This window comes from Ambystoma mexicanum, chromosome 10, assembly GCF_040938575.1.
Source record: "Ambystoma mexicanum isolate Mex_15411 chromosome 10, UKY_AmexF1_1, whole genome shotgun sequence".
Lineage (NCBI taxonomy): Eukaryota > Metazoa > Chordata > Amphibia > Caudata > Ambystomatidae > Ambystoma > Ambystoma mexicanum.
This window is the reverse complement of record NC_090932.1, coordinates 883,149,161-883,175,700: the sequence shown is the minus strand read 5'-3', so window position 1 is coordinate 883,175,700 and position 26,540 is coordinate 883,149,161. Positions and strand designations below refer to the sequence as shown.

General features: G+C 49.3%; 1 protein-coding gene across 28 annotated transcripts in view; it reads right to left on the bottom strand.

Annotated features, from left to right (window-relative positions):
• The window catches only part of DLG1 (discs large MAGUK scaffold protein 1), a 2,685,689-nt gene that overhangs the window by 404,287 nt on the left and 2,254,862 nt on the right, over positions 1-26,540 (bottom strand). For all 28 annotated transcript variants that reach the window (XM_069618589.1, XM_069618591.1, XM_069618601.1 and 25 more), the window contains one exon: positions 14,538-14,607. In XM_069618589.1, coding sequence (XP_069474690.1) covers positions 14,538-14,607 — 70 coding nt within the window. The remainder of the gene's footprint in view (positions 1-14,537; positions 14,608-26,540) is intronic.

Sequence of the window (26,540 nt, the reverse complement as noted above, 5' to 3'; positions counted from 1 at the left end):
TGCGTCTGCATTTGTGTAGTGTTGCTAATATATATTTCTGGCTTCCTGACTCTACCTTTCTATCGTGGTAGTTGTTCGTCTTCCTCAACATTAGTACGAAGAGGCGGTGTTGATAGGTTCCTGAGAAAGGCAGAGCTTTGCTTTGATTGTTTCTTGAATATCGCAAAAACGTCCCCAGTCTTTTGGATGGACTGCCCCGGTCGATGTTAAAAGTTGTGTTGCTTGCGTGACAATTTGGGACAGCAGACCTTCGACCGCAATTTGAATTTGTCCTGAAGTCTGTAGGAATACTACCTGTATTGATATCTTTTTGCCTGGGATTAGTCTTCTCTACCCCGCAGGCCCCTCTTGAAGACCTCTGGGACTCATGCAACATCACTGATTGAATGTGATTTACTGAGGGGTTCACTTTGGATAGAATAACTTGTGGCATACTCGTGTACTATCTCAACTCCATTCCAGATTTCTACATCAATGACTTGATCGCCATTTGAGTTTGTCTTGGCTGGCAAAGATGTTGGTGGTTATCTTTGTTGTTCCTACTTCATTTAGTGGAATCCAGTAAAGCAGCCATCATCATGGCTTTTTTGGTGTGATCACCGCTGGCCAAGTCGCGCTTGCCATTGTTGTGAATCTGGATACCTTTGGCTACTGATAACAGACTTATCCTTGGTATGTTCATTAATGGGATGTGCCTGGGACTTGACCGCTTCTGTCAAGGAACTTGCGTTACTTATTGAAGAGCAATTTTGCGTCAGCTCCTGATGTGCAGGTATCACATGCATTCACTGTACTCTGACACTATCGAGAACCTGTGTCATGGGCTTAGGCAATGTCGCTTGTGTCCATTGGCCGTTTAAATTGTTACTGTTATTTCTTCGGATTGCTTGGAGTAGAGTGTTCAATCTCATTTGCTGGTAACATACTTTTCTCTGTCACTGGCTGTTTCAATGTTGGTGTTGAGCACAAGTCAATCTCATTTTTCATGGACTGTAATTTCCACCATTTCCACATGATTATTGCCATAGGCGGTTGGTGCGTCCATTGGTTCTTCTATATCGCCAGCCATTAATTCATCCCACTTAGAGCACTCTTCAAATTCAGCCGCGAGCGATTTTTCATTTGTACTATTTAATCAGGTTATCATCTTGTACTCCCTGCTTACTGTTGACAAAGCATTTGAGTGCCATTTTATTGCAGTTGGATTTATTGAGCCGGTTCGCGCATGGAACTGCAGTACTCATTCTTTTCTATTGTCTGGTGTTGCGCTTGCTAGGGCGTGCATGCTTAAAGTAGAAGTAACACGGGCGGACACAGCCATTTCATTTGTGCTGTTTTGTTTAACATTTAAAGCCATGCCTGTGTATCCCCAATGAGAATGAGTCACTTGGGAACCTGCAGGTCGTGGTGCCACATTATTATCAGTGAGCGCATCGCTTTCATTAGTTTCGGCGTATGGTAGTTGCTGCATCGTAACACGCTAGTTTTGGAGTTCTGATGTTAAAATAGGATGTACTCGCTCTGTCTCAGTTACACCACATGCTTCTGCAGTGATGTTCTCTAATAAATGATTGTTCATATCAGAAGCGGTGGGGTCTACCTCCATGATTTCTGCATCGGCCAGGGCGACACCTCTACTTGTTATTGTTTGTTGACATACAGATTCCTTACCACTGAGCAAAGACAGCTCCACACAAGGTACATTTATATACCTATGGCACTCACTGCTATTTTCTTCTGCAGTACCTACTTGAAACCGTTGTCTTTGTAGCGTGCGCGGTCCGGAAATGCATTGTTAAAGGCAAAATGTTAATTTCCGGCATCTTCTATGTTAAGTAGATCTCAGGAGCAAGCATTCAATTCAATTCTGTGAAACACTACTTGCCTGTGGTTCCCTGGGAGCGTTCTGGCATTTCTGAGTCCTCTGACCCTCACCAGCTCTTCCGCAGGCAGCTCTCTCTCTCTCTCTGCACCCAGGCGGCGCTCTCCCTTGGTAATGATTTGGGTTCCACCTTTTATACACCAGAGTCTTGTTAATAGGTCTCAGGTGTATGTTGTCAATTGGTATTGCCGGACCATAATAAGTCCAATTATTGGGACATACCTGACATTCATTAGTAACTGTCTGCATACTCCTCTCTTCGTCCCAGTACTATAGTGGTGTGCTATATAGGAAGTGTGCATTGCTCCTAGTCCCCTCTTCTTCGTCTCAGTACCAGATAGGGATGAATGGGGAGTTATGGTTTGGGATTGCATAGAACCCATAAAGGCTGAGGAGGGGCCAGAAAAGTCAGTGTTAGGAAAGGGGAATACCATGTCTTGCCATCGGGCACTCTCCCCAATCCCTAAAGACCCTCCACTAAGGTGATCTTCCCTCGCTTGTCCACCCCCAGGGTCGAGATCCAAAAGCGATGGCCTTACCCAGGCCACCTGAACAGAAGATCCCTGGGGAGTAGACATGAGAGTACCCTCAGGTTTCTCACACTGGGCATTAACAGAAGCTCTACTCAGTTAAAGGACTAACTGATGCAATGCAGGTATTGGCTCTGATAATTATCAGTACTAAAAAGCCCATGCCAACTTACGGGCAAATATACTGTTGCCTTATCAGTCGAAAATAAAACTGAAGTAACTGTTTGGTTTGCCCCTTAGATTTCTCATTGTTTTGTGGAGGATAATATTTAGAGCGAATGAACAATTGCCTTCTCAAATGGCTGCACTTTCAACATAGACTAATTAATTATAAGCATGTTTAAGACACGTTTGTCAAAACTAACTTAAGCTCAGAGTTGCGAGACAATGCAAACAAGGCTCTGCTGTTACTAGACACCCCTGTACACCATTTGCTCAGAGACTTGAGATTCATCCCGAGTTCCAGTGGGTGAGGTATGCTCTCTGCAATAGAAAAGCCTAATTTCCCTTTAAGTGAAAGGAAGCATTGTTATTAAAAAGAAGCAACATCTTCATTTGTCTGAAAGAGGTTGACATTCTTGGTTTACAGATATATGGCTACATATTTGTTTATGGCAACTATTCATTTCCGAAGTCCACTGCAAAATATGCACTCTAACCCTTTTTGTGTAAATAGACCAGGTGTCTTGATCACTAAACACCAACTTATTTTCACAAATGGACTGCAGAGAAACACCTTTGACTAGGGAAAAGAAATAAATCTATGGAACGTCAAAGTATTTGCTTGCTTATTTCACAAATTAAATTTAGGAGACTGTGCAATAACAAATTTAGCAATCACAAAATCACAAGGAATTCAGTTAAAGACTAAAGGTCTGGTTTTGTGTTGGACAGAAGACTGTCCTATTACAAAGTGTAACAAATTCAGAAACTATAACTAAATAATTGATTGCAATAGTTTAGGGTTTTGACATACAATCAATCAAAAGTAATCTCAGTGCAATTGCACATGCATACATATGCATTATCAGTTCATCTTCTCCCAGATGAATAATAGACCTGCATTTCACAGAACACTTATTTTACAAAGTGAACCCTTACTAAGCCTGACTTGACCGTCAATTACATATTTTGTGGGATAAAAGCAATTTTCAAGTCTTCATTTAAACAATGAACAGTCCTTGTTACATTAACAGCGTTTGTTGTTTGTGCACAGCTTAGATGACCAACTCAATTATTGTTCCGTCTTTAGCATGTACTTGCTTTACTAGGTTATTGCAAAAATGTATTCAACAATATGAGCCCAAGTGAGTTGGGTGAGCTAGTGTAGTTTTTATACCGAGATTTACTCGTGCAGCAAGATTTATTTGAAGAAAGTGAGACGTTAGTCAACAGAGTAGTAAGGCCAAGCCTTCAGCTGGAGATTTAAGTCTAACTCACAGCACTGGGCTGTAGTATTCCTATTTTTGAAAATAACACAGACAGACAGTATGATGGAATTCACCATCACCTTTTAGTTTAGTACAACATGAAGTGACCCCACACTAAGGCCTGTACCAAACATTGCCTGAACCTATGCTGACCTCATTACATCACAAAGCTTTTGTTCTCATCTGAAAATGTATGACAGAGTGGCATTTTATTTTCTTGTGAAAATGTGTAATATAAAGATTGAGAGACGGAGAAAACCCATCCCTTACTACCAAGTTCTGGATCCAGTAGCGCATACCCACTTATATTAAACATAACAGTGACAGGCTGATTTCAGTGTACTGTAAACTGCAACTTGCTCAAATGGTCTGAAGTCTAAACAATTCAACAAGCTGGTTGTATCAGAAGAAGAGTAACCATAGCATCCTCATTCTAGGAGGAGAGACTTTAATCATTCTTATACCTCATTTTACCAGCAAGGATAATAAAACAGCCCCACTGTATGCTCCTGCATCAAGAAGAGAAATAATAGCTGCATTTGTAAGGATTAAGAACACAACAGTCATCAAGAACACCAAAATGAATATAGCAGGAACTAAAGAAACTCGAACTGCAGAGTCATGAGCTAGAGAAACCAGAGCTGCAGAAATGGAAATAAAATCCCTAAATACAGTCACGTAGAAACTGGCGCACAAGCCTGACTTCATAAAACATAGAAGAGTAGCATACAACTAAAAATGATGTACAGTAGCAGACAGTAATCCGGAAACAGTGTTTATAACGAAAAATGTATAACAAATGAATATATAACGAAAATTATATAATGAAAAAAACACGAAAATGTATGTGGCTGTGAGGTAAATGGTTCAATCTTGTGGGGAAACTGATTTTTAGGGGTGGGAAACGGGGGTTCCCGCCCCCCAAATACATATTTCTTTTAAAAGTGTTGTCGTTATATATTTTTCGTTCTATATGCAATCGTTATTCAATATTTCGTTATAAAAACATGTAATCCAGTAATCCATGGGTCATATACTAGCAGACAAGAAACTATGGCTAGATCTATAAATCTTGGTGTATGTGCAGTAGCATTCATGTTCTGTCCAGTTCTTTCTGACACACTCCAGCTAAGTTGTAACTAAAGATGCAGAAATATATTGCAGCAATTTAACTGGAAAAGAAACAAATATCCTAACCAAAACTAAAGAGCTTACACTTTCCTAAACCACACACTGTAGCAACTTCCCTGCCCTCCTACACAAGCACAAAATGGCAAACTTGCACTCTCCTGGGCACCAAGGAGAATTTACAGGCAAACACAGCACTTAATATAGGATAACAGCAGATAACAAAGACTCCAAACACGAAATTAATTTACTGCCAAATGCACATCTATCCACCAATGGTATTCTGGACTCCATGCCACTGAGTTCAGAAGGATAGCAGAAGACTAATGAATAATATTCTTACATTCCGGGGGCAAACTACAACCACACAATTTCTATGAATGATGAACGCAAAGGAATATCACACCAAAACACTGAGTGAAGAAAACAACGTTAGAGTTTAGCTGAAGGAAAATCAATCTCCGAAAAGCACACCAACAATGTTGCTTAAGGAGGGAAGAGGGTAACCAGGTCACTTGAGAGTAGATGTGCCGTTTTGCAGTTTGAAAATGTAAAGAGACTGGTAGTGGAAACTGAACACTATCACACCTTAAACGTCATTCAGTTGAATTTGAATGCTCTCAAAAGGATGCAGGTACTACTGATGTCACAAGCAAAAAAAATGAAAATCAGAAATCATTTCCTTAAAGTGTAAATAATTATGAAATAAAAACGGGTTTAACACAGTAAGAATAAGTAATTAGGGTAACATGAGGTCGTGAATGTACAATAATACATTGATGGTATGAATTGAACCATTTCAATTCATACCATCAATGTCCTAAATATGTTAACAGTAGGTTAGCCTCATGGCAGGTTGAAAACGTAGCCCAATTAATTAGAGCTACTCACTGTAGTGACCAGAGTGCTCCTAGTTCATATAACACTTTCCTCCATTCCTTGTGTATGTCCCCCAACATGAGGACGGTACTGGAACCTTTGGCAGCGAAAAATTGAGCTTCCCCTTTAAATTTAGTATAGCGCGCCGGGGGCGTCCTCGGGCATGGGAACGCCCCGCCGAGGCCCCGCCCTCCGGCGCCTCACCTCAGCCCCTTTTGAACACATCAGACGCTTAGCTACCTTCCTACACCTATACATATTAGCCCTTGGCGTACAAGCGGGGGAATGTGGGTGGGACGTATGTAGGAAAGGGGACTATGGACTATGAGTACCTTAGTAAATACAGTAAGTATTGATAATTACTCATATGTCCCGTTCCCTTTCCTCCATCCTTGTGAGTGATTCCACCGAACAAGAACATGGGGTGGAGCTGTACCAGCCTGCCTCATATCTAGGATGACGCGGAAAAAGGTTCTTCAGAAACACCTGACCAAACTCTGCATAGCGCCTGGAGCCGGTGCCCAGGGCCGACAGAGGCCCAAGTAGCCGCGTCATTGATGACATCCCAAGAAGCACGTCTCTGAAAGGCGATGTCCGTGGCCTTAGATCTTACCATATGGGCATGAATCTCTACAGGAACAAGTTTACCCATGGCCGTGTAGGGCTCCGAAATGGTATGGGCCATCCATTGGGCGATGGAAGCCTGGGAGCTGGGGGAGGAGCCCAAAAAAGTCATGAGTAACGCATTAGACTTACTGAAGGATTTCGCCCGGGAGAGAGAAAAATTGAGAACCCTCTTGAGGTACAAGGAATGCAGGGCACTCTCTGCCTCCGACTGTGGGTTCGGGCATAACACAGTCAGGCAGATCTCTTGATTCAGATGGAACGGAGAGACCACCTTGGGCAAGGAGTTTGGGTGAGCGCACAGGATGACCTTGTCGTTGTGAAACGTGGTGAAGGGCTTGCACAAAGACAATGCCTGCAGCTCACTAACCCTACACGCAGATGTGAGCGCCATCAATAAAACAGTCTTCAGCACCACTAAGTGGATGTCCACAGAGGCCATTGTCTCCAAGGCTAGCGTTGCAAAGCTGCAAGAACCACATTGAGGTCCCAGACCGGATGCAGCCTATGCACCGGAGGAAAAAGCCTCGACAAGCCCCTAAGGTGGGGCTTAACCACCGGGTTGGCTGCCGAAAACGCATACTCAGGGGAATTTTTGTAAGCCCTGATGGCCACCAAATACGTGTGGCAAGTATCCACCTGAACTCCAGAAAGAGCCAGGTGTGTTGAAAAATCCAGTACATTATCCAAAGGACAGGTGACAGGGTCCAGACCCTTGTTGCAAGTCCAATGGCAGAACCTAGTCCCATTTGCTTTTCCACTTGGACCGAGTCAAAGGCCTCCAGGCCTGCTGAATGATGTCCCAGTTGTCACCTGAAAATTGAGAATGCTGACGTCTCAGCTGACCAGGAACCAGGCCACCAGAGCCAGTTTGGCCGGGTCCGGATGTTCCACTGCCATGCTGCGTCACAAAACCCTTGCTGGGGATCGGAAGATGGACGGGGCCCTGGGAGCACAACTGCAGGAGATCTGAAAACCAGGGTCTCGAAGACCAGTGGGGGGAAACCAGGATGATGGTGCAGTCCACAGAAGCCCAAAACTTGCAGAGGGTCCCCTGCAGCAGAGGGTTGGGCGTCTCCCAGTGACTTCTGAACCTAACCTGTCCATGAGGCAAACTGGGGGCACATAGCATTCAAGGGAGATACGAACAAGTCCAGGTCCGTGAACCCCCAACGCTGGAACAGGGGCAACAAGGAATCATCGTACAACTCCTACTCATAAGTGTTGAACCCCAAGCGGCTCAGCTGATCTGCTTCTGGATTGCAGTCCCACGGCAGGTGGACTGCAGAAATCCAAATCCTCTCTGTAAGGGTCCATTCCCAGATCGATACCGCCTCCATGCAGAGAAAGGGGAACGTGTACCAACCTGCTTGTTGAGGTAAAACATTGTAGCAGAACTGTCCGTCCTGACTAGAACCGGATTGTCCCTGATTAGGGGCAAAACTCCTTGGGCGCCAGGCACACTGCCCTGAGCTCGAGCAGATATGAAGGAGGGCTTCGGTCCTGGACCATGCTTCATGAATCGCTTAGCCCTCCAGAGTAGCCCCCGAGCCCGAAAGAGGAGTCTGTTGTCACCACCAGGGTAGGCTCTGGTCCAGTAAAGGAGGCTCCGACTGAAACACTGCCATTCATCAGCCACCAGCAAAGATCAGGCAAAAGGAGCAGTGGTATTAGGATCATGTCCAACTGTGACCCAGTCTCCTGACCGGATCCCGGTTGGCTGCCAGGTGGAGCTGGAGGCGCCTCATATTGAGACAGCGTGATGCAGTCAGCCCCCGAATGTGCTGGAACCACCATGCTGAGGTGGTCGAGTTAGCCAGAAAGTGCCCCACCGCCTTGCGGAGGGACAAATGCCTCTCGGGAGTGGAGAAAACCAGCTGAACTGTAGTGTTCCAACGCGCCCTTAGGAAGACCAGTTCCAGAGAAGGGAATAACTGCAACTTCTTCCGGTTGAGGGAAAACCCCAGCTGATGAAGCTTATCCGCCTATCTCTGGTAGGAGTGCACCACCACTTCGGGTGACTCTGCCCTCACCAACCAGTCATCCAGATAAAGGTATAGATGATGGCCCTCCAAGCGGAGAAGGCTAGCCACTGCATTCATCAACTCCATGAAGATGCGAGGGACTGAGTTCAGCACTTTGTACTGGAAGTGATACAACATAATGGTGCACCGCAGAAAATTCTGATGTGGTTGATATATGGGTACATCCAGGTACGCATCCTTGAGGTCCAGGGAATACTTCCAGTCCCCTGCACACAGAGACTCAGCTATGTGCGCAGGAGTAATCATGTTGAAGCGCTTCAGTGGTAAAGATAGGTCCAGGACTACCCTCAGGCCAGCCTGGTTGTTCTTCGGTACTGCAAAAATCCTGGAATGGTAACCGAAGCCCCTGTATACAAGAGGAGCTGGTTCTATCGCCTGCATCTCCAACAGTAAAAGGACCTCCTGTAAAAGAGCTGGGGACCCGATTTGATGAAGAGGAGGAGAGGATGGTAGATGCAGAGGAAGGCAGAAGCCCATGGAGACTACGGATAGAATGCATGGGTTGCTGAAAAGACGCTTCCAGGAACAGAGCCAAACGGACCCTTACAGGCGAGCTGTGTTCCCCAACCATGACGTCACTGCTTCTTGGCGTTGGAGGCGAGGGCAGAGGAGGGGGGAGCGAAAAAACCCATGCAATGTCCTCTGCTGCTTCCTTTTGTTGTTGCTGGGTGATCTGTCAGGTCTCCGAGCACCGCAGTCTGACTCCCTTGAAGCCACAGAAAGCGCTGGGTTTGGACTCGGTCCTACCCTGGTATTGAGGAAAGGATTTCTAACTTCGTTTTGTCATGATGGCCAAGGTCTTTGCGGTTTGCATGGAGGTGTTCTTCATTAACTCGTCATTAGTGGACGAATGAAAGAGGTCCATGCCCACAAAGGGCAGATCCAGGATCCGTTCCTGCATATCAGATGAAAACTTTGTGGTGTGCATCCACGCCATCCTTCTCATCTCAAACCCCAAGCACAGCCCTCTGCTGGCTGTATTGATGCAGGCAACCGAAGATTCCATGAGGTTCTGCGCAATGGCCCGGGCATCCACCAGACCAGCCTTGAAGGAGGCTTGCTTGTCCGAAGGGAGGTTGGGCAGAAATTCTCTAAACTCCTGCAACAGTTTCTGGTTAGCCATGGCCAAGAAGGCATCTGCATTGGCCTGCCCCAGATGCAGCCCTGAGATGGAGTAACAGCACTTTCCCACGGATTCAATGACCTTCTCCTTGGAGAGGCAACTGGAGGCAGCTCCCATGGATTAAGATGATGAAGATGGTTTCCAGTACAACGAGGCTGCTGCCACACAGAGGAATTGGGTTGCAGGTGGGAAGCCAGGAGGATTGGTTTCCCGTCCGTCAAACTAAACCTGCTGTCCAACTTCTTGTTCATTGGGCGTTGGCCCTGGGCTTCTCCCAGACCTTCCGTGCCACCTGCAGGACATCCTTCTGTAGGGGAACGCCAGACCGGATACTGGTGCGTTTTCAAAAGACCTCTGCCGGCACTAGCGACTCCTAGGGGGCTTTCTCGGGAAGAGGGACCCTCAAGAACTCTGCCAGGCCCTCAAGGCAGTCATCAAAAGCCTTGACGGATGCAGAGGGTTCATCGTCCTGAGCGTAATCATCTCCCTCTGCTTTTTACAGACGGAGGGGAATCCAGGCCGTGGGACACAGGCGCCAGTGGATACCCCCCCCCCCCACAGGTCTGGAAGCGCAGACAGGTCCAACGGCTGTTGAGGGGAAGCTGTTGGTGGTACAGGAGGAGTTGGGGTGTCAGAACTGGTAGGGCCTGAACCTGAGGAGTGGGAGCGCAGGGGGAATGGGAGAAGTACCAAGAGGAGGGGCGGGATGACCTCCAACACGATGTCATTTAGGAGCCCTTTCATCTGAGGGGAACACATGAGGAGGAGGAAGTGCTTTAAGAAGAGGTCCTCACAAGCAGTCTGATCCCTAGGGTCCCGGCCCTCCGAGGAACTGGGCCTTCGCTGCTGGTCTAAGCGTTGAGGCACCTGGTGCGTGTAGCCATAACAATAAACCTGCATGTAGGATCCGCTGCCACTTCTAGAAGGAAGGGGGCTGGGATGATCCTGCAAAAACCATTCGATGGGCAAAAGCACTGGCGGGCCTTGAGCTGGATCCAAGATGGTCACCTGCCTGGCCGGCTCTGCCACGTGCCGCTCTGCCATTTTGAAGCCTTGCGCAACGCCCTGGGTGGGAGGGTGTGAAGGCCCTGAGCCGAGAGAGGCCTCAAACACGAGAAAATACAGCTTGGGTCTTGCACTCAAGCAGAAGCGTCGAATTCTGAGAACCCTCTGACAGGTGCTGAGTACTCAGCTGGCCGACCGGTAGTCAAAATGCCCCGATTCACAACCTCAGAGCGAGCTCCAGTAGGATGTGAGCCCTCGGCACCGGTGTTGGTAGCTGTTAGGAAACATTTCCATTTATGGGTAATTTTCCCTCCAGTTGTGAACCACCCAACATTTAGCTGTTGTCTGACCATCCTAGCCTGACGTTTGCCAGTGGAGCTAAGCCTTCTGCTGTAGTCTGCTGGGATTTTGCTCATTTTGTTATGGGGAAACTGGCATGCCCTTAAGACTGTCAGTACTGGGAGACTTTGTTTCCCTTAGTCTTTCACTTTGTTGCTATTCTTTAGTAACATTTTATCAGTGCACAAAGTACCTTACAGTACAGTGCGCTGGGGTCCCTTTTCATTTTTAAGGCCCTAGACACCCTCTAAGGATTTTTCGTGAATGTAGAGGTGTGCCCTGGACAGAGCTGATGGCAGCTGTTACTTTTTATGCATTTTCAATTCTTTTCTATGGTCGATACCGCGTTTGGGACAGGACAGTGGCCAGTGCCTAAAATGGCCATTCCACAAGGTCCTTTGCTCTGTCCTTTGGCCATCTTGTCCCTTGGCCTTCCCCAGGTCGAGCAGACCAGGGAAATTCCTTATTTGGTCATGCAGACACCCGTGCAAACTGAAGCTTTCGCTGGCTTCTGCATGCCTTGTGTGTGCGCCCGCCCAGGATGTGGGCTGGAGCTGCCTAGTTCCAATACACATCCTGGGTGCCAGGATGTCTGGTGTGCTGGGATGACTGGGACCACTGTGGTCCGTGATTGGTCCATGTCAGGGATGGCCGTATGTGAGCAGATCTCTTATTGGTTTCTCTTCGTTTTGGCGCAAAGACGATTTTGGATAAGAAAGCACCTTACACTCATTCTAGGTCAATCTTCTGAGTTCACTCCGAACTTAGTAAAGGAGCCAAGTATCCTGAAATGAGGAAGGAGCTCTGTGAAACCGAAGGTGCGCCACCCTGACCCTGTTGTTGTCCCATCGGACCCCGTTTCTGATTGAACCTAGAAGGCCTGCAAGGGCGCTTCAACCCATTGGAATAGTGGGACCAACTATTCTCGGCACCTCCTTCTTAACCTGTAAACGAACCTCTTCGGAATTGTTCCTGGACCGCCCAGTGAACTGACCAGCTCCTACGGGACCTTTGCCCTCGAACCGCCGCCATCTCGAGTTTCTAATTGAGCCTTTGGAGACTGTAAGCCGTAGGTATAAGGCACTCTCCCCCGAACTTTGTACACCTAGCATTCCTAGGTCTGGAATTAGGAGAGTTTGCCTGAATCCAAGCATACGCAGTCACCATGTCACCCAGCTTTGGTGACGAACTTTGTGGGTATGCTGCTGCTGTGCCCCCCTGTGCCCTCAGACCCGCTGCATTGGAACTGGCCTGATCCCTTCACCAGGAGCAGAGAAATCACCACTGTCCAGCCATGGAATCGATTGCAGAATGCAGCCGCAGAGCCGCGCAACTGCAGGATTTGAACCTGCGACCGATCTGGACTGGTGAAGTTTGGTCCGGAGTGCGCCAAGGGTCGGCTACCCAGCAATTCCCAATTCTTGGATTCTGTTTTGCCTTCTTGAGGAGACCCTCCTCGGATAGTGGGAGCTTATTCTTCACTGCCTCACCCACCTTCCTGAGTCGCTACAGTCCCTTGAAGAGACCCTGTTTGGAACTTAACCGCATGACCGTATGCACCAGCACCAAATGTACTTTTGAGCTCAAGGCTCCACTTATCGTAGGGACTGGACTGTCTCAGCTAGGGTTTGAATTGTGAAGTACTGCCTAAAATATATTTGCACTGTGTAACCCCTTTCTTTGCAGGTTGTGGATCTGTACTGTGTAATAATACTGCTGAATATTTACTTTGTGTTTGACTTAAAAGGACTTTAATAAATGTAAATGTATTTTTTATATATACACCTGACAGAGTAATTTGTGGTGTAGTTTACTGTGTGTGCTCATTGTAGGCTTTCAGTCACCCTCACCCCTCTTGAGACCTAGTCTTGACTGCCGCCAATGCTACCTAGATTGGTCTGGCTTGTCCAGAAGGTTACCCTGTCCAGAAAACTAGGCTGGACTTCTGAACCTCTGCCCACCAGGTCAGAGTTCAGAAATCCATCTTAACAGTAGATGTGCTGGATCTAGCCGAGGATAGACTCTTGGACATGGCACTCGAAGATCCCTTACCCCCTGGGATAGAAGAGCACAAGCCTGATTGTCCTTCTGAGGACATCCTGGTAGGGCTCCTGAGCACCTCGGCTTGAGAGCCGGTACTCTGGAAGGCCTCAGATCTGTCCCCAGAACCCTCGCAAGAACACCTCTGCCTGCTAGAACCTGAATCAGAGGAACCCTGATCTGTGGGAACCCCGGGAAGGAGCCGCCGCGCTGTGGAGCCGTGCTGAGTAGAGGGCCTATCTGGTCTTGGCGAGCGGTCCTGGAGACAAAGTCCTTAAGGTTGGGCGGAGGAGAAGTGTGGAAGATCTCCCTCCACTTCGACAAATGATTCTTAAATGCCCTGTTAACGAGAGGGCTGCAGGCTGAACATGAGGCCCAGCAGTGGTCTGGCCCCAAAAACTCAAGACAGAGTGAGTTTGGGACCGATGCTAGGAACAAACGCTAGCATGTGGCACACCTCGTGAAGCCTCCTGCGGCTGACATGCACCGCAGGAGGCGAGGCACCAAAGGGAAATGAAAAAGAATTGCAAAAATAGAACGGTAGCAAGTGGAAAGCTAAAAAGTCTGTGCGGAAAAAGAGACTGAGGCGAGGGCAGGACATTCGCACGCCCGAGGCCACACCAGCGCGCTAAACTAAATTTAAACGGGAAGCTCAATTTTTTGCTGCCAAAGGTCCCCCATGTTGGCGCCCACAAGGATGGAGGAAAGGGGATGGGACGAATGAGTATTTGGGGATACCATTCTCTGAAAAGGATGCTAGTGGGTGACTAAACCCGAGATATCATTTTGTTCTCTGTGGCTGTTCCTGAATACTGCAGACTTAACAGGCTCAGCCACTAGCTAAGGCAACAAACAAAATGAACCAACCAACAATGCTTATAACACAATTATACATGTAGGCCTTAAAGCTTCTTTAACCACAGCTGTGGATCCTCCTCTGCATCAAACTGTATCACACTTGTGCATGAATAAACATGAATCATCATAAGGAAGTGTGTCTAACAGCATGGGTTGCGCAGAAATGCAATTTTCATGCAGCTGTTAACTCATCACTGCACAGCTTCCAAACATGGTTTCTGCATAGGATGCGTTAACAGCCACTTGAAAAATGGGTCAATGGATTAACGAACCATTATTTCTCAAAAAAATATTAAAAGTTAAATATGTCTATCCTTGTGCCACAATGTGCTTGTATTTTTAAGCAAATTAATATTCATCTTGTGAACACAATGTTGAACATTTTGAAACATGGTATGCCACAATGCATAACAACTCCATCTTGCTGAGCCTTAAGGGCGGTGCATGCACACAGCATACTTGACTTTAGAAGTGAGCCCATAAGCTAAGAGGCTAAGGGGGGGGGGGGGGGGCGGACCAACAATCACTAGGCACACGCACACATGTAGCATTAAAAAGAGAGAAGTCAACAACATAAAACAGAACCCAACAATATCTAATTTTCTCCACATTAAGGCAATGTATGGATATTACCGCATGCTAATATGCACTCACCGCTTTGTCTCCCCGTGCCTTGGAATTAAATTTCACTGTTTTTAACCGGGCACGTTCTTTTTTCTCAACCCTGAAATAAAACAGATGCAAAATATTTTTTAAATGGATTGGTTCCATTGCATTACTGCTGAGCCACAAAGTAACCACGTTTTAGTACATCCAAAATGAGCATGTACAGTATAACTGAAAAGTTTGGTTCTCAATGCACAACATTGGCACATTCATTAGGTCACCTGAAAAGTGAACAGACGTGCAGCACCAAAAAAAGGTCTTGGGTTAAGTTAACATTTTAATATGCTAACTGCAGACACCTGCAAGAAATAATTCATAAACCAAATTTTCTTGCCCAGTATCAGTGGTCCTTCCAAAAGTTACCTATCGTAGCGGCAAGAGTACTCATAGTCCATAGTCCCCTTTCCTCCATCATTGTGGACGTCCCCCAACATGGGGACGGTACCGGAACCTTTGGCAGTGAAAAATTGAGCGTCCTCTTTAAAGTTAGAATAGCGCCAGGGGCGCGACCCCGGGCATGGGAATGCCCCCCCTGACGCCCGCCCTCTGGCGCCTCACCTCAGTCCCCTTTAAACACATCAGACACTTAGATACCTGGTTACACTTAATTTAAATTAGCCCTTGGCATGCAAGCGGGGGAAGATGGATAGGACGTATGGAGGAAAGGGCACTATTGACTAGGAGTACTCTAGTCACTACAGTGAGTAACTTTAATTACACATATGTCCCGTCCCCTCTCCTCCATCCTTGTGGGTGATTACACCGAACAAGGCCATAGGGTTGAGCCTCAGCAACCTTCCTCATATCTAGGACGAAGCAAAAAGGTTCTTCAGAACCACCTGACCAAACTCTGTATCACACCTGGAGCTGGTATCCAGGGAGTTGTGCTTACAGAAAGCCGACGGAGTGGCCCAATTAGCCGCCTTGCTGATGACATTCCAAGACGCATGCCTTTGAAACACGATGGTTGAGGCCTTAGCTCTGAACGCATGGGCATGAATCCCCTCAAGAACTGGTTTGCACATGGCCGTATACACCTCTGAAATGGCCTGGACCATCCAACGGGTGATAGAAGCTTTGGAAGCCTGGGTGCGGGCAGACGAGCCCCCGAAGGTGATGAACAGTGCTTCAGACTTCCTGAAGGATTTTGTCAGAGAGAAGTAGAACTTGAGGACCCTCTTGATGTCCAAAGAATGCAGAGCGCTTTCTTCCTCCGACTGCGGGTTCGGGAAGAACAATGGCAGGCAGATTTCCTGATTTAAATGGAATGGAGAGACCACCTCGGGCAGGAAGTTTGTATGAGTGCGCAAGATGACCTTGTCATGTTGAAACAGGGTGAAGGGCTCACGTGAAGACAGCGCCTGCAGCTCAATGACTCTGCACGCAGAGGTTACAGCCCAGTCTTCAGATTCACCAGCCGGATTTCCACTGAGGTCATCGCTGCAAGGCTCCAAGAACCACATTGAGGTCCCAGAAACGGATGCAGCTTATGTACCGGAGGAAAGAGCTTAGACAACCCCTTGAGGTGGGCCTTAACCACCAGGTTTGGCTGCTGAAAAAACGTACTTGGTGGAATTCTTGTAAGCCCCAATGGCTGACAAATAGGTGTGTAACGCCAGAACGAACAAGATGTGTGGAGGACGACAGAACATCATCCAGGGAGCAGGTGAGGGGACCAGCCCCCTGTCGCGAGCCCAGTGGCAAAACCTGGTCCACTTGCTCATATTGGTATCGAGTACACTGCCTCCTGTAGGATGTCCCAGTAGTCATCTGAAAATTGACCACGCTGCAGTCTCATGTGGTCATGAACCAGGCCGTTAGGGCCAGCCAGGCCGGGTGCTGCACTGCCGTGCCCTGCTGCATCAGGAAGACCCTGCTGGGGAATCGGAAGATGGACAGGCCCCTGGGAGCATAACTGCAGCAGATCAGAGAACCACGCCCTCGGCGGCCAGTACGGGGCGATCAGGATGAGGCTGCAGTCCACCAGTCGGGAGCTTGCAGAGGGTCCGCTGTAGCAATGGTGGAGGAGGAAACGCATAGCACCCGCGGCCGTGCCATCAGAGCTGGAATGCTTCCACCAGAGACCCCAGACTGCCCAAGAGGCAAAGCAGGGGCACTTGGAATTCAGAGGAGATGCAAACAAGTCCAGATCCGGAAACGCCCATTTCTGGAACAGGGGCAACAAAGAGTTGATGTCTAACGCCCACTCGTAGGTTTGAACCCCAGGCAGCTCAGCTGGTCTGCCTCTGCGTTGCTGTCCCCCAGGAGGTTGAGTGCTGAAATCTGAATCCCTTCTGTATTGCCCATTCCCATATTGCCACCACCTCCAGGCACAGGAGAGGGGGGCGGGGGAGTACCCTGCTTGTTCAGGTAAAACATTGTCATTGAGTTGTCGGTCCTGGCCAGAACCGCAGAGCCCCTGATGAGGGGCAAAAAAGCCTCGAGTGCCAGGCCCACTGCCCTGAGCTCAAGCAAATTGATATGCAGGAGGGCCTCTGTCCTGGCCCATGCGCCATGAAAGAGTAGCCCCCAAGCCGGACAGCGAGGAATCCGTAATCACCACCAGGGTGGGCCCTGGCCGGGACAAGGGGCCTTCCAATGCCCTACTGCATGTAAGCCACCAGCGAAGATCAGGATGAAGGGCGGGTGGATTGGAATCCTGTCCGACTGCGACCCCCATTTCCTGGTCTGAATTGGCCACCAGGTGGAGCTGGAGGTGCCTCATCTTGGACCACAAGCACGCAAGACGCCATCAGTCCCAGAAAGTGCTGGAACCACCAAGCCAAGGTGGTCGGGTTGGCTAGAAAGTGCCCTACAGCCTTGCAGAGGGAGAGCAGCCTCTCGGGCGTGGGGAGCACGCGCTGCACAGCAGTGTCCCAGCGCACTCCAAGGAACACAAGATTCTGGGCGGGAGTCAGCTGTGATGCACGCCGATTTGAGAGAAAAGCCCAGCTGGTGAAGAACGCCTGCCAGCCGTTGGCAGGCACGCACTCCCAATCCCCTTCCCCTCTGCCTGGCTCTGACCAGCCAGTCGTCCAGATAAGGGTATAAGTAGTGGCCCTCCGGGCGGAGAACACCAGCCACTGCATTCATCAGGGGCCAAATTGTGGCCGAAGGGCAGCATCTTGTACTGGAAGTGGTATGACAATCGTGAACGGCAGAAACCTCTGATGCGGCTGGTAGATGGGGACATGAAGGTACGCATCCTTGAGGTCTATGGAACAAATACAGTCTTCTGCACACAGAGATTCCGCTATGTGTGCAGGAGTAATCATCTTGAAGCATTTGAGTGGTAAAGACAGGTTGAGGAATAACAGGTCCAGGACTACCCTCAGGCCAACCTGGCTGTTCTTGGATACCGCAAAAATCATAGAAACCAGAGACCCAGTCAGATTGAGGAACCGGTTCCACCGCTTGCATCTCCTGAAGAGAAAGGATCTCCCGAAAAAAGGCCAGTGACCCTATCTGATGTAGAGGAGGATAGGATGGTAGAGGAAAAGGAAGAGGAAGACTGAATCCTGTGGAGACTATAGAAAGGATCCAAGGACTCTTGAAAAAACGCTTCCAGCTGTCCTGGAAAAGAGCCAGCCAGCCCGACTGGGGAGCTGTGTTCCCCGACCATGACGTCAAGGCTTCTTGGCATCTGAGGCGGGGGCAGAGGAAGGGAAAGCAGAAAAAAACATGCAAAGTCCTCTGCTGCTTCCTCCTGTTGTCGCTGGGCGAACTGTCAGGCCTCCACTTACCGAAGTCGGGAAACCCCTTGAAGCAAGCGAAAGCGCAGGGTTTGAAGTTGGTCCTGCCCTGAGAATAAGGGAAGGACTTCTGCCCTGGTTTAGTCAGGCTGGACAAGGATTTGGTGGTTTGTGTGGAAGTCTGCATCTTTGTCGACTGGTCAACAGTGGACAAATGAAAAAGGTTCACGCCCTCGAAGGAAAGATCTAGGATCTGCTCTTATGCAAGTCAGATGAAAACTTAGTGGCATGCATCCATGCCGTCCTTCTCATTTCGACCACCAGCGACAGCCCTCTGCTGGCCGTGACGATGTGGGGGACCAAAAACTCCATGAGGTCCTGCTCAATGGCTGAAGCACCCCCCAGACTGTCATTGAAGGAGGCTTGAGTCTCCAAGGGGATGTCGAGAAGAAAGTCCCCCAGCTCCCGCCACAGCTTCTGGTTAGCCACGGCCAAAAGGGCGTCAGCATTGGCCTGCCGCAAATGCAGCCCTGATATGGCCTATCACTGTTTGCCCAAAGGCTCAAGGACCTTGTCCTCTTTGGACAGGCAACTGGAGATGGCTCCTGAGGATGAAGACAACGAAGCCGATGGTTTAAATTACAGCGATGCTGCTGCAACCGCTGAAGAGTGAGGCTGGGAGACTGCGAGGCCAGGAGGACCGGCACCCCATCCATCAGCCTGAACCTGCTGTCCAACTTCTTGTTCATTAGAGTGGTGGCCCAGGGCTTTGCCCAGACCTTTCTTGCTACCTTCAGGATGTCCTTCTAGAGTGGCATGCCAGAACGGCTCATTGTGCGCTTGCCCAAACCCTCTGCTAGCACTCCCGACTCCAGGGGGCATCCTCATCGGCTTGGGCAGCAGCGTCATCATCACAGTCTTTCCCCCACACTCCCTTCTTTTTTTTTTTTTTACAGACTGAGGGGAGACCGGGGCCCTGGGACACAGGTGCAGATGGAGTACCCCATTGGTCTGCACCCAAAGAAATTTCCAACAGTTGTTGAGGGGGAAGCGTTGGTGGTACAGGAGGTGGCAGAGGGGTCTGGATGATAGGCAAGGCCGGGACCGGGGGAGGGACAGGCACTGGCAGTGCTGGAGGAACAGGGGGAGTGAGGAGACCAAGGGGGTGCAACCTGCAGGATCATCTCTTTCACTATGTACTTGAGGAGCCCTGTCATCTGCGGGGAACGCATGAGTAGGGGGAACGCATGAGTAGGGGGAACGCATGAGGAGCCGTCGGGTCGCAAGGGAGCTGGCCCTCCAAAGAACTGGGTCTACGCTCCTGGTCGAAGCGCTGAGGTGCATGAGGCATGAAGCTGTAAGGCTGCAATGGATAGATGTATCCCTGAGGAGACTAACCACCTGTGCCATCCAATCCGCTGTTGCTTCCAGAGGTAAGGGGACTAGAGAACCTTTTTGCAGGGCCCACTCAATGGGCGAGAGCACAGGAGAGACTAGGCGTAATTCCAAAATGACCACTTTCATAACAGGTTCCGCCACGTGCCTATTTTTTTTTAAAACTTTATTTTTCGATTGCAATTCACATTACACACGCATGAACCACCCAATGTTACTGGATATACATATTATAAACTTAGTTTTCTCCCATTCATATACATATATAAAACAACATTACAATTTATGATATTAAACGTATGTTGCTGGAGTTAAGGTACACATTTCAGTCGGTATCAGACTCTCCCGGGTTAGGTGAGGTGGTGAGAAGATAAGTCCTGAATGCTGACCAAATGTCTTTAGGTCTACACAGAGAGGGGACCAGTCCTATGTACGTTTCTTCGCATTCGTGCACATATGCCAGTGTTTTTAAGAATTGTTCTGCACAGGGGGCATGGGGACTTTTCCATTTTTGCAAAATACATTTTTTAGCCACCACACATGCGACGTTGAACAGCCTCCTGGTTTTTTCTGGGAGTTTTCCGATGTCGCCGAACAGATATTTTTGGGGGGTAAGTTGTGCAGGGACTCGAGTAATGTCTTCCAGTATGCTTGCTACTGCCCTCCAGAATCTCACTATTTCAGGGCAGGCCCAGTACATATGGTATGAGTCAGCTTGAGGGTTATTGCATTTGGGGCAGTGCGTGTTTGTGGACTCCTTGAATTTAGCCATCTTGACTGAGGTATAGTGAAGTTTATTGAGCATTTTAAATTGTATGAGTCTGATCCCCGCATTGAGGGAGACCTTCTTTGTGAGGAGGCAGTACCTGGACCATGTTCCTTCCTCTATTGTTATACCCATGTCTTCTTCCCAGGAGGACTTTATATTATTGGAGGATTTCGTGTGTGTTTGGACTATGTTGTATAGTGTGGAGACGCCTATGTGGGGCTGTGAGTGAAGTGCCTGGTACCAGGGGTGCTCGGCGGCTCAGCTTAGTATGATGGCCAGCGTTTCTTGAACGCCGCCTTCATGCGGTGATATTGTAACGCGACTAGTTGGCCCCTCCCCACTGTGTCAGCGAAGTCTTCAGGGGTGACGAAACTTCAGTTGGGGACATAGCCTTCATTGTGATGTCATAGTTCGGAATCCAGGCTTTCTGTATACCAGGGTCATACGAGGGAGCAATGCCCGGAAAGTTCCATAATGGAGCTTGGGAGTCGTACGGGATATCGATGTGGAGGCGCTTGTCAATTGCAGCCCAGGCTGCGATCGTGCAAGCTACGGGGTCAAATTTGCATTCGTCTTTGTAAGATGTCGCAAAGATTATAGATCGCAAGTCCGTTGGGCGGACCGAGTGCCGTTCAATGGGGACATGTGGTGCTTCTGTTGTGGGGTTCTGCCAGTATTTGGCATAATGAGCCTGTGACACAAGGTAGTACAGCTCATAACCGGGCGCAGCGAAGCCCCCCTGTGTCGTAGGGTTCCACCAGTTTTTCCCATTTGAGCCTGTTAGCCCCCCCCGTTCCAAATTAAGGTGGTTGCCAGGGACCGCAGGTTTTCAAAAAAGGGTCTGCCTGGCCATATCAGGACATTATTAAAGATATATAGGAGTTTGGGGAGGATCACCATTTTGAGGACCGCTATCCGACCAGCCAGTGATATGTGGTCCAGATTTGGAGTTTGGTGTGGATCGTCTGTAACGTGGATTCGTAGTTATCTATATATAGTGACTGTTTGTCTCTAGATACAAGGATCCCCAGGTATCTGATGTAATCAGGGGACCATCTTAGACCGTGTGTGCGTGAAGGGCAGGGGGGTGGACTGTGTCAATGGTAAGATTTCAGATTTGGCTGTATTGATTTTGTACCCTGAATGTAGAGTGAAGTCCTGTATTACTGCCAATATGGGTTCCACGTTATTCTCCGGTTTACATATATACAGTAAGGCATCGTCCGCATATAATGAGATAGATTGGTAGCTGCCGGCCAACTTGATGCCCCTCAATTCTTGTTCTCTTCTGCTTGCAGCCGCCAAGGTTCGATAGTGAGTGCGAACAGGATGGGGGAGAAGGAGCAACCCTGTCTGGTGCCACGATGTAAAGTAAAGTGGGTAGAGAGGGTGCGGTTTGTTAGGACCCTAGCCTTGGGAGAGGTGTAGAGCAGCCTGACGCAGTGTGTGAAGTATGGGTAAAAGCCTAATTTTTTTGAGGACCTCGAACATGTATGCCCATGAGACGGAGTCAAATGCCTTCTAAGCGTCCACGAGACGGCCACTGCCTGTGCATCAGGTTTGATCTGTGCCATAATTCCGAACAGTCTACGCAGGTTTAGGGCAGTGGATCTCGTCGGGATGAAGCCACATTGATCAGGGTGTATAAGAGAAGTCATTTTAGGGAGAAGTCTGTTTGCGAGCACTTTCGCGTATATCTTGGCATCTGTATTTATAAGGGAGAGTGGGCGATAGGACGAGCGGTCATGGGCCGGACGTCTAGGCTTCAATAGGACCGTTATGACTGCGTCAGTTATTGACTCTGGGAGGGAGCTGGAGCTCAAGGCCTCCTCCCACCTGTGAATTAGTATAGGTGATAGTATTGTTGTGTATGTTTTATAGAGGTCCGAGCTTAGGCCATCAGGGCCTGGGGTTTTTCCAGCTGCCAGTGACTTAATTGCCTCAGCGATTTCCTCCTTGGTTATTTCTTGTTCAAGGGCAAGGTTATCCTCAGGAGTGAGGCTGGGGAGGTCTATCTCGTTCAAGTATGTTGCAATGTCTACCTGACTCCGTGTATCATGATTTGCGTATAGGTTGGTGTAATATTTAGCAAATTCGGTGTTGATTTCTTCCTCTGTGTGTACAGGATCATCGTTGTCTGTCATGATGCTAGTGATGGGGGTGTGACTGTGTTCATTTCGTAATATATGTGCCAAGTGGTGTCCTGCTCTATTTCCTTCACCGTATCTACGGGCCCTGGTCGGAGTGGACATGTATTATAGTTCTTGGATTGCTAGCTCATTAAATCTAAGAAGGTGTGCATTGATATCAGCCAATATGTTCTTGTCGTGTGCTACACTATAATCGTTTTCAAGAGTTTTCAGGTATGTTTCGGTCTTATTCAGGTTGGATCTGACACTTTTCAGGAGGCTAGTAGTTTTAGACATAAGATTACCCCTCACTCAGACCTTAAACGTTTCCCACACCGTAGCCCATTCCCCCACCGAACCCGTGTTCAGCTGAAAGAATTCCTCCATCTCAGTTTGCAGTGATTCAACCACGTTAGGGTCCTTCAGGATATTTGGAGGCATTCTCCAGCGCGGGGACGGTCGTTTAAGCGATATCTCAAGCGTAACTGGGGAATGGTCGGAGAGCGTATGGGGGAGTATTTCACAGCTCACAACGGAGCTCAGGAGGAGAACGGATATGAACCAGTAGTCTATCCTGGATTCAGAGTCATGGGCTGACGAATAGAAAGTGTATTGACGGTCTGTAGGGTGCACGCCTCTCCAGGCATCAGTCAGCGCCCTGTCCTGTAGGGCCTGATGGATGGTGTTGGCAGATCTGGTAAGTGTCCTTTGTCGACTGGAGGACCTGTCCAATAGCACATCTAGGATAGTATTAAAGTCTCCACCCCACATCACCCATTTGTTAGTTGTTGTATCGATTTTGTTGAGGAGATGAGCATAAAATTCGGGGTCGTCCGTGTTTGGACCATAGGAGTTGACCAGTACCAATCTCTCCCCCGCCACTGTGCCCCATACCACTACATATCTACCCAACGGGTCGGTTTTACTTTTTTCGGGGGTGAACTCCAGCGATGGATGTATTAATGTGAGGACACCTCTGTTCTGTGACGAGTATTCGGTATAATACCTATTGTTACCCCATTGTTTTAAGATCTTCTCGTTAGTCTCTCGCAGAGCATGAGTCTCCTGAAGCATTACTATGTGCGGGCGGTGCCTGTTGATGTATGCCCCCACTTTACTGGATTATGCTCTATTGTTCAGAGCCCGGATGTTCCAAGTTAGCAGCTTAAGTGTCAACCCGCTGGAAGTATGGGGTCTCTGTGCCATGTCGATAGATTAAAGACAATCTTGGGAGGACGGATCAGCGCATGACTCTGTGACTGCATTTTTAACATTAAACACAACCGTAAACTGCTTCCCAACTTGCCCAACTGGGGCTTACAACTTGAACGACCATACCTCTGGCTGATTAAACAGACCCAAATTCCCAGTTCCGACCCCCACTCACACCATCTGGCTCAACTTGATGATGTACCCCATTTAAAACCGTGTGATTTCACTCGTGGAGGGGGGAAGAGTGCTGCAACACCGCTTTCGTAGCAGAGCGCTTCTCATCCAGCTGTCTTTAATTGTTGGAGAATAATAATAAGCACAAATAAAAGAACAGTTCTGCCTCTCTTTGGTGAAACGAGAATGAAGGATTCGTTGGAGGTAGGAGGTGGTTCATTGCTGCGGTCGGGCAGTATGCCATGTTGATTACTATACCGGCTGCTGAAGATTTTGATCAGGTTCGTTTCTACCAGGAGGTAGGGGAATAGCGGATTCCACGTAGGCCAGTGCGACTGCCGGAGAATCGAAGAAATGCGCACGTCTGCCGTGTTGTATGCGTAGCTTTGCTGGAAACAGTAGTGCATATGGGACCTGTCTCACCCGCAGCTGCCGTGTGATGGATTTATAGGAACGTCTCTGGGTTTGGACTCCCGTGGAGAAGTCTGGATATATGTGTTTGTTGTCGTTGCCGTGTCTCAAAGGGCCCTTTTCCCTTGCCAGCCTCAAAACCGCATCTCTGTCTCTGTAATTTAGAAGCCTTGCCACTATCGTGTGGGGAGGGGCCCCGGTTTGGGCGGTGGGGCCAGGGTGCGGTGTGTTCGTTCGACCAAGAATTGTGGAGAAAAGGAGTCAGCGCCAAGGAGGGTCCTCAAAAGGTCTTCGATTTGCGTCTCCATCGGGCCTTTGCAAAAGGATTCTGCAGACAATGCGTATATTGTTCCTTCTCGACTCCAAATCATCACACTTATCACAGAGTTTGTTCATTTCGCTTTTGAAGACAGCAATGTCATGAGTGTTTTGATAGGTCGAGTCTTCGTTTGCACTTATTCTGTTTTCGGCATCCGTGATTCTGGCACTTTCCTTATCTAACCTGGCTTTGAGGGAGCCTATCGTGGAGACAATATCATCCAGTTTGACATTTATCGCCAGGAATCCGTTTTGGACCGTCGTCAAAAGATGGTCAAACTGGAGTCCTCCGTAGCAGGGAGGTCAGATGTTGTCGATGGGGCTGAGGCCCCTGAGGGTGCTTGTGAGTTTGTGAAGGAATCCATCAGCCCGGTCTTCCTGCCGTTGAGCACGTTTTTCCCAGGCATCACACGGGTGTCCACTTGTTAATATCCGTCGTAGTAAGGATCGTAGGTGGCCACTGAGGGGTGGTTCGCCTCAGACTGTGAGTGGCCCTGATGTAGTAGTTAATCCCGATGCCGTGATGTGTTACAAGGGTGCTGTCGACCGTGGGTCTGAGGAAGATACAGTACGTGGGCTGAGCGTTGTAGCGTGGACAGCCTTTAATTTAACAAGAGCTTCCCTTTGGGGGCCCACGCGCACTCATCAAGCAGGGTCGTACCCGGTGTCCCACCCTGCTTCCCTCGTTTGCCCGCGGCACCCATCCACAGCAGGCCTGTACTACGCGCGCCGGCGTTCGTGCCCCGCGCGGTCGCGTTCACAGCCAGCCACAGGATTAGCGTCTGGAACGGTACATTTACTTTTTCATTTCGTTCCCCCCCCTTCTTTATGACGGCGTGCGATACCAGCAGTAGGGGTTCCACCTGATCAGGACCGCCCAGGGCTGTGCAGGGTAATCCGGATGCCTCAAGCGCCAGGTCGGGAGGACGGGGCACGGCGCATGCAGTTCAGGTCTCACGCAAGGCGCTTCTCCTACCAGAAAGGACACCGTCCTTGATGAGCCAATGTTGTTCCCGTTCGGGTGGCACTCGAGGCAGTCCGGGTACAGGGAGTCCGTTCCGCCCGCGGGGCCGGACCCGACCACAGCAGGGCCCACGCTCCACCCAGAGCCGCGACACTCGCATTGGTTACTCCAGAGCTGAGGAGCGGCCCGGGGCCTCCTGTCCGCGACCCTGTCCGAATCTGGGCACGCCGGGTCCGATTTCACCCGTTGTTTCTCCCGGTGGGTGCAGGATAGGTGCAATGGTCGATTCCACTGGTCTGGTAGCGCGGATGAAGGCAGATAGAGGATATCATTTTAAAAGGATAATACGCCGGAGAGGAGCTCCACTCTTAGGCGGCCATCTTGTTGCGCAACAGCGCCCCCACCCGCCACGTGCCTATTTGCCATCGTGGGGCATTGCACCATGCCGTGGGCGGGAGGGGCCCGTAGGCCGCATGCCACGTGCTGGCTTAGACATGGGAGGACCCGTCTTGGTCCTTGAACCCAATACAGAGGTGTCGACCTCCGAGACCACTCTGGTAGGTGCCGAGCCCTCGGCCTGCTGGCCAGTAGTCACATCACCCTGACTCACAACCTCAGAGGGAGCTCCGGTAGGCAGTGCTGGATCGTGCAAAGGGCTGATTCTTGGAGGTAGAACACGATGATCCTTTGCCCCTTGGGGTCGATGAGGAGGACAAACTTGATTGCATCTCCGAGGAGAGCCCAGTAGGGCCCCTAATCCCCCTCGGCTTGGGAGCCGGTAGCCTTCACGCCTCGGTCCTGCCCGTGGATTGCCTGGAATAGCCCCCACGCCCGTCAGCTTGGGAGCCGGTAGCCTTCGAGGCATTGGGCCAGCCAGAACCTGAATCCAAAGAACCCTTGCCCGTGGTGAACACTGGGAAGCATCAC